Source organism: Elephantulus edwardii, unplaced genomic scaffold (assembly GCF_000299155.1).
Source record: "Elephantulus edwardii isolate Elephantulus edwardi_28Jun2011 unplaced genomic scaffold, EleEdw1.0 scaffold00017, whole genome shotgun sequence".
NCBI classification, from domain to species: Eukaryota; Metazoa; Chordata; class Mammalia; order Macroscelidea; family Macroscelididae; genus Elephantulus; species Elephantulus edwardii.
Genome location: NW_006399767.1, coordinates 12,389,256 through 12,397,237, shown reverse-complemented (window position 1 = coordinate 12,397,237; position 7,982 = coordinate 12,389,256). Strand labels below are relative to the sequence as shown.

Genomic DNA, 7,982 nt, shown 5'->3' with positions numbered 1-7,982 from the left:
TTTTTCTATTGGATTATTTACCTTTATCTTGTTGTGGTATCTACAGAGATTTTGATTCTGATCCAGCAACCCTACATTGGTTTTTTTAAAGCTTTAAATCTTTATGAGAATAAAATATACTTGCATGAAAGCTATATAATCTTCTTCATATAGTCGAGATTCTCAGATTACTTACTCAGCATGCAGCTTTAATAAATGTGGGAAAAGGAAAAAAAAAGCCACCCACCTTTGGCTTGGTAGCATCGCTTTCTGTCCACTGGGCCAGCTGATCTCTCTCTGTTGATGTTATTGTTGTTAAGTGCTGTCGAGTCACAGGCGACTCATAGCGACCCTATGAAGGTGGGTTTTTAGAGGCAGTTAACACAAGGGAGGAGATTGGCCCATCCTTCTTTCTAGGAGCAGCTGGTGGTCTTGAACCTTGTGGCTTGGGGATTGCAGTGCAGCTTTTTGCCACTAGGTGACCAGTTATGTCTATGTCTATGTCTATATGTCTATGTCTATATGTCTATATGTCTATATGTCTATATGTCTATGTCTATGTCTACGTCTACGTCTACGTCTACGTCTGCGTCTACGTCTATGTCTATGTCTACATCTGTATCATTTCTATCTATTGATCTATCAATGATCTAATCAAAGGAGTATAGAAACAGCATAGAGCCTCAGCTAACTTTAAACCTATTAAAAAAACAGAAAGACTCTGTGAATCATCTTCAGCCCTTTGTATGCTTTAATTTCCAACCGTTTTGCACAGATATTGATCCCAGGAATGGAATTCCAAAGTTAACTCCAGGGGATAATCCATATATGTGCCCAGAACAGAGTAAAGATTTCTACAAAGCAGGATCGACTCTTCCAGCAGCAAGATTTGCGATGTAAGTTAATACCAGGGTTATTTAGGTAACTTTAAAAGGATTGTTGTTCTCTCTGCTATGTTGAAATATTTTTTTTTAAGTATACAGATCAAAACAGAACAAGATTAGGTGAAAATGTAAAAAAAGAAATTAATATTTCTCAAAACTGAAAAAAAAAAAGCCTTTCATATCTGTTGTTGTTATGTGCTGTCAAGTCACCTGTGATTCATAGGGACCCGAAGCACAATAGCTCTAAACCCTTCCCTATCTTGAGCCAATTTCACTGTTTCTGACACACCTACTCTCATTACCCCAGTTACTGTGTCAATCCATCTCATCAAGTTCTTCCTCTCTAGTGCTGTCCCTCTATCCTTCTGAGCATGATGTCCTTCTCCAAGGCCTGGTCTGTTCTGGCCATATGCCCAAAGTATGTGAGATGGAGTTTCCAAATAGTTGGCTCAAAGGAGCAGCTTGGTTTCATTCTCTCCAGGACAGACCTGTTTGTTTTCTTGGCAGTCCACAGTATGTTCAACACTTTTTATCAGCACCACAACTCAAAGGCATTGATTCTTTGTCTGTCATCCTTACTCACTCTGTCATCTCTTAATCACACTCTTTAGTCCAGCTCTCTAATGCATAACAGGTTATTGTGAGGACCATGGCCTGAATCAGGTGCACCTTAGTCTCTAGATTGACATCATTGCTGTTCAGTATTCTGGAGAAGTCCCTGACAGCACATTTCCCCAATGAAATTTGTCATTTGATTTCCCTTCATATCCAGCTAATTAAAATGCATTGGCTTTTTAAAAGTACAAAAAGCAAAGATAACACTTTGTAAACTATCACAGACAAAAGTATCTGATCTAAGTCATGGCATTTAGTGACTAAAGAAGAACAAAAAAAATCTATCTGGGAAAGATTACAGCTAGAGTGCTCCTTAGCATAAAGGATGGCCAAGTTTTGCTTCATGTACTTTGGATGTGTAGGACTCAGTCCTTGGGGGGAAGGACAACGTGCTTGGTCAAATAGAGGTCCTAGGAAAAGAGGAAGATGCTCAATGAGATGGATTGACAACAGTAACTTTAGCAACAGGCTAAATCATAGTGGTGATTGTGAGGTCTAGGAAGTGTTACGCTGTGTTACATAGGGTTGTTGTCAGTTCAAGTCAACCTAACAGCCGCTAACAATAATTTGTAGTACTCATGTATGTACACATATGTGCAACTGAAATTATTATACACAAGGCTGTGACTGTCATTTAGAAGCAGTTGTTATTGTTACTCTTATTACTGTAAGGACAAATGTGAAGAATTTTCAGTGTTGAAGCAGATTGTTGGTTAGTGACATCTACTTAGGTTAGATTAAACTGAAAACTAAACTACACCCAAGTGTTGAGAAAAGAAGATCATTGAAATTAAAGAGAAATAACTAGTGTCTTAAATGTCTTTTTTCCCTATTGTCAAGTTGCTTTCTTATTTTATAATTAGAGTGAAAGTTCATAATAGAACAATTCATACACATTTTGTTCAATAACACGATGTAATCTCACTTCTCTCACTTAATCACTGTAATTCTGATTTCCATTAATCCTTCTATACTTCCCTGTGTCTTGTTAGTCAATTGACTAATGGTACATTAATGACATTGTGCTGATCATCTACTTATTGGAAATAACCTTTCTCTTACTATTTTTATTCCCAAATCTATGCCAGTTGACCTCATGTTGAAATCACCTTGAGTTCTTCTCCAGTTCTGTAACTCCATTTTTATTATTCTCTCTCTCTTTTTTTTTGCATTGTAATTGTTATAATTTATGGAAGGATTCCTCTGGTTCTCTACATAAGAGTCTCACACATTTCTTTCACTTTATGCATTTCTATGCCTGGATCAGTTTCTGAATGATGCTGCTGCCACATTTGTTCATTTTGAGTTGCTGTCTGTCCTAGTTGGTTCGCAGCCCAAAAAATTCCCTTTAGATTTTCTTCTTTTTTTCTTTTTGGTTGTTGTGTGCCATCGGATCAGATCCTCCTGGCACAGGAGGAGATTGCCCATCCTTCTCCAGGGGAACATCTTGTGAATTTGAACCGTGCACCTTCAAGGTTGCAGCACAGCTTCTTACCATTAGGCCACCAGAGTGCCCTCCTTTAGTGTTTCTTGTATGTTTGGTCTAGTTATTACAAATTCTTTTCGTTTCTGTTTAATCTGGAAGTACCTTTATTTCATTGTCAAGAGTTGAGAAACAGTTTTGCTGAATGTATTACATTTTTCTTTCAGAGTTTTATATACATTATCCCATTACTTTCTTGCCTGCATGATTTCAGCAGAGAAATCGGAGCTTAGTCTTACTGATTCTCCTTTACAGGTAACAAAGGAGAACTTCCTGTCTTCTTTGACATGAGGTATGATAGAGGTGTATGCTCTCTGTTCACTGTGTGGAACAGTTGAGGGCAGCCCAGGCTGGTATTGGTTGAGCTGGTGGAGCAGGAGTTGGTCTTTACTCTTGTCCAGGGGATGAATTTGTATGAGGTTTGTGTGGTTGGATACTATTGCTGTCTTTTGCCAGATGGGAGAAAGAAAAAGGGAAACAACCCCGCTAAAGAACAGGAAAACATTCAACAAACACTAATAAGGTTGAACAATATAAAAAAATGGAAAAAATATTGTGAGGGGTGCAAGAGGAGGAGAATTGGAACATGAAGGAGAGAGAGACAGACAGAGAGAGACAGAGAGAGATACAAACAGACAGAGGCAGAGACCATTAAGGGGAGGTTACCTAGAAAGGCAGAAGAGGCAGAAGAAATGAAAACAGTATGAAACACAAGAACAAAAGAACAAGTCAACAGGCACACAAAAGTCCTAAAAGCAATGGGAAGTAAAAAATGAAAAGAGAGAAAAAAAGAGTGTACTGGGTGCTTAAATGATGCTCTTTTCCCTACTGTAGTGGGCATAGGCAAGATTTCTGGATAGTGTGTTTGCTGGGCCAGCAGAAAGTTGGGTTGGGGTGCCCGGTCAGGTCAGAGTTTCTGAGCTGGCTGAGGCCCCAGGGTATGGTCTGGGAGGTGTGGAGGGATGGGCACACAGTCAGGGACAGTGTTTCTGCCCACCTCAGTGGAGCCCAGGCTGGTCTGACCACATGCCAGGCTCCCAGATGGACTCTCTGAATATAGAGCTGTGTACACACTCGGAGTGCCAGCTACAAAAGGGTGCAGGCCTGGCCTCAGGTGGACCCAGGATGGCCAGAGGAACGCTGCCATCCACCTGATACGTGGGTGGGGAAGTCACTCTCCTGGACCCCAGGAGGGTATAGGAACAGGGTGGAAGATCTCTTGCCATCAGCCAACTGCTGGTACAGCCATTCCTGCAGTTCTAGGTTTCTGACAAAATCGCCACCTCTAAGTGTTCCAACTGGCTGCATCTTGCCGTTTAAATTCTGTGCTCTGTCTGTCTCTCCTTATTTGATGTTTTAATTCTGTTTCTTCCTTCAGTCGGTATTTGAACTACTTTACATTTCCTTTTAAACTCTCATTTCCAGAACGATTGCCTGCATCTTTTATTTTTGTTTGTTGGTATCTTAGTTGAAGAGGATCTGGGCTGTCATCTGCCTTGTTGGCCATCTTACCCCTGGTGCATTACATTTAAAATACTATTTTAAAAAAATCAATCACATGTGATTAAGTGATGTTTACTAAAAATGATCAAAACCATGAAAATTGTGACTGTTAAAGTTTTGAAGCTCTTAGGCAAAAAGGTTGTATCAGAGAATGAAAAATAATTATTTATTGACCACGCTGAAGTACTGATTTCTTTGCCAGAGAAGTAATACCGATTTTAGCGTTTTATCTTTCCTATTTTTCAGAGTGCCTTATGAAAAGAAATTTGACACATTCATTCCACTTGAGCCTCTCCCATCTATTCCCAAGTGAGTTCTTCCACCATGTCTTACATTATTTCTCCTTTATAATAATATGCTGGCTGTAATTTTATCCTTTGGAAGAGTTCACAGTCTCTAAAACCATAAGCACCTTCTGGCTCCCACCAGGAAGGTGTGGCGGGGTTTGTAAGGAGAGTTTTTGGAGACAAATTTGGTAAGTGTCCTAGATATTTAGTACTGTCATGAGAAAAAAACACAAGTAGACGAATGATTCTTCCCACCCCCACAGTTTAACCTAGTGTGATTCTAGTGGGAGGTCCATTGTTTTAGCTGCTAGTAGGTGTTAACAAACCTTGGCATTGCTGTGTGTTGTAGCATAAAGACCTGTCTGCAGAGCTGTAGGGGATGACAAGGCCCTTGGGCATGACACAGTCCACAAAGAGAGTGTCTTGTGGATCCTAGTTCGGTGAAAGCTGACTGTGGTCCTCAGAGCTTGTTGAATGGCCATCTAAGACACACTCATTAGTCTCCTTTCATCTGGAGCAAAGAAGAAGGAAGACAAAGGCTCACGGAATCAATTAAAACACTAACGGATTCTGTGACCTGAGACTGGAACTGGATGGTGCCTTGCTACCACTTGCAGGCTGCTCTGATAAGGGAACACAATAAAAGGTCCTGAACGGAGTGGGAGAAGAATAGCGGAAACCCCCCTCAAAATCATAAAAAAAGATTTAAGTGGACCACCAGACTAAAAGAGACTTGTGGAACCCCCAAGACTACAGCCACAGTCATTCTTCAAGCTTGAAACTGAACTTAACCCCATGGCTTAACTTCCAAACAATAGTCAGAGCTAAGCGGTTGGTGATAACACCAAGGAAGTATGCGCCTCTGAGAACAATCAACTATATGGACTGAAGGGCAGCCTTAGCCCAAGGATAAAACTCTGAAGTCAAGAAAGGGTAGGCAAGAAAGAATAGTAGAGACAGTAAATAAACACCTGAGGAAGTAGCATGGGTACTGTTAAAGTGTGGGGATTGGGATCAGCGTAATGCAACAAATGTTTATTAATTGTTGAACAGAAAATCAATTATTTCTATAAACTTACTCAAAGCACAAACATTTAAAAGCTTTTTGAATGAAGACAGGCCTGAAGTGAGATTGGAACTCCCTGGGCTATGCCATGCCTCTCCAACATCAAGAAACGTCAAGCTTCAGTGTTTGGGCCTTTGGAGTCTTTGCTTTGTTGTGGTTGTTGTTAGGTGCCATTAAGTCAAGTACAACTCATGGAGACCTCATGAACATCAGATCTGAACCTTGCCCTAGTCTATGTCAGCCCAACCATCTCTGAAACACTCGAGCTCATTGTCACAGTCACTGTGTTGGTCCCTCTTGCTGAGGATCTTCCTCTCTTTCTCTGACCCTCTACCTTTCCCAGCATAAAGTCTTTTTCTAAGGACTTTAGCTATATAAAAAGAGTCTATTAAGTGAGCTCTGGTGGCCTAGTGGCAAGAAGCTGCACTGCAAGCCCAGGGGTGAGCAGTTGGAATCCACCAGATGCTCTGCTGGAGAAGGAGGGACAATCTCCTCCTGTACCAGTCAGATCTGATTTGATCGCGGGTACACACACACACACACACACACACATACACACACACACACACACACATTAATAATAACAAAAAAGTTATTAGACACTGAGACAAACAAGAATAGATGGGGAATAAAAGCTGCCAGGTGAAAGTGAAGAAGGAACGGAGAAACGGAAGCTGAAGAGAGACAAAGATTTTCCTTTAGAGCTGTCAGTAAGTAAGAGGTAGCCTTTTCCTAGAGTACCCTGGATTTGGAAGTCTTTCCTCCTAAACCGTGAGTAAGATTATAGATTCTTGTTCTTTAAAACCACCCACTTGTGATATTTCTGTTGCAGTAGCACAAGATAAGTAAGACAGAGAGACAGAGGTCTCCTTTTTTAGCATGTACTGTCCTGTCCACTGATGGAATTTGTAACTTTTGTGTCAGACAAATCCGTAACCCTAGGTGTCTTCTTTTCCCTGTCTACAGTTTGCCTTTCTGGATGAAGGAGGAAGCCAACAAGCTGCAGAATGAGATAAGAGAAGTGGAGGAACTGGACAACTGGAAACCGGCGGCGCCTTTCATGCCAAATTTATTCCCTTCTGGTGGGTTCAAGATCATGAAAAAAAATAGTATAAAACCTAGAGGCGAGCTCCAAAGAGCAGGCTTTTGAGAAGCTTTGCAATGGAGAGAAGGCAGCCAGCTCTCCTGGAGTGGGAGTGGATGGCAATGTTGCTGCAGGTGGGGCTTAGGAAGATACCCTGGCTCTGCATCTGGGATCACACGTTGAGAACTGTTCATCTTGTAACGGAATACAGTGTTTTAGCTCCACTCCTCTATCCACAGGTTCTCTGGATGTTGCAAGACAATCCTGAGCAGAGACAGCCCACAAAGCAAGCACTGCTGGGCCTCACCCAGTTGTTTGTCTGCCAGTGTCACTGCCCTCAATCAAATGGTCTCAATCAAATCAGTGTACTTAGCTTTTTGTGAAAGCTTCACGTCTTGAAAAGTTTCAAACTTAGAGAAAAGCACAGAGCTTCTGCAACATGCATGTTCTTGACCTAGATGTTCCAGTTGTTAACACCTGTCCACATTTGTGTACATTCTCTTTCTTACATTCTTATTTTGACCACATTGTTACTGGGTGCTATTGAGTTGATAGCAATTCATAGTGACCATAGGGTCACAACAGGTGCCCTATTCTGCACTGTCCTCATGACTTCCATCATGTTTCAAGCACATCATGGTAGTTTCCATGTCAATTCATCTCACAGAAACTTTTCCACTATTTTGGTGACTGCGTAAGACTGGTGACAGATTTAATAACTCTATACATCAGCAGTATCTATTATTGTCAACAGTCTTCTCTACTAGAGCCATAATTCAAATGAGTTTGTTCTGACTCAATGGCACTGAGGGAATGGGTGGTTCCACAAGACTGTTTTCTTTCTCTGTCAGCTCTGGCAGAAGGTTCTTACCTCTTCAGTTTCTATATCCTGGTTCTTCGGAGATCTCCATATGGTTTCTCATTTATTTTACCCACCCCTCTTCTGCTCTCTTTTTTCTATCTCAAAAGAGATGGACTCAAGAAAAGCTTTGCATTTATTCTGCCTCGTTATCATAACAAAGAGAATCCATTCCCAAATAGTATGAAAATCACATACTTTTGAGGGACACGATTCAGTCCA

At 41.1% G+C, this 7,982-nt stretch overlaps 1 protein-coding gene across 1 annotated transcript in view; it reads left to right on the top strand.

The window, feature by feature from the left end:
- The window catches only part of SPATS1 (spermatogenesis associated, serine-rich 1), a 27,120-nt gene extending 19,951 nt beyond the window's left edge, over positions 1–7,169 (top strand). Inside the window, exons 4-7 of the mRNA XM_006882133.1 lie at positions 755–875; positions 4,711–4,773; positions 6,784–6,899; positions 7,141–7,169. Of these exons, the coding sequence (XP_006882195.1) occupies positions 755–875; positions 4,711–4,773; positions 6,784–6,899; positions 7,141–7,169 (329 nt within the window). The remainder of the gene's footprint in view (positions 1–754; positions 876–4,710; positions 4,774–6,783; positions 6,900–7,140) is intronic.
- Positions 7,170–7,982: the final 813 nt, after the last annotated feature.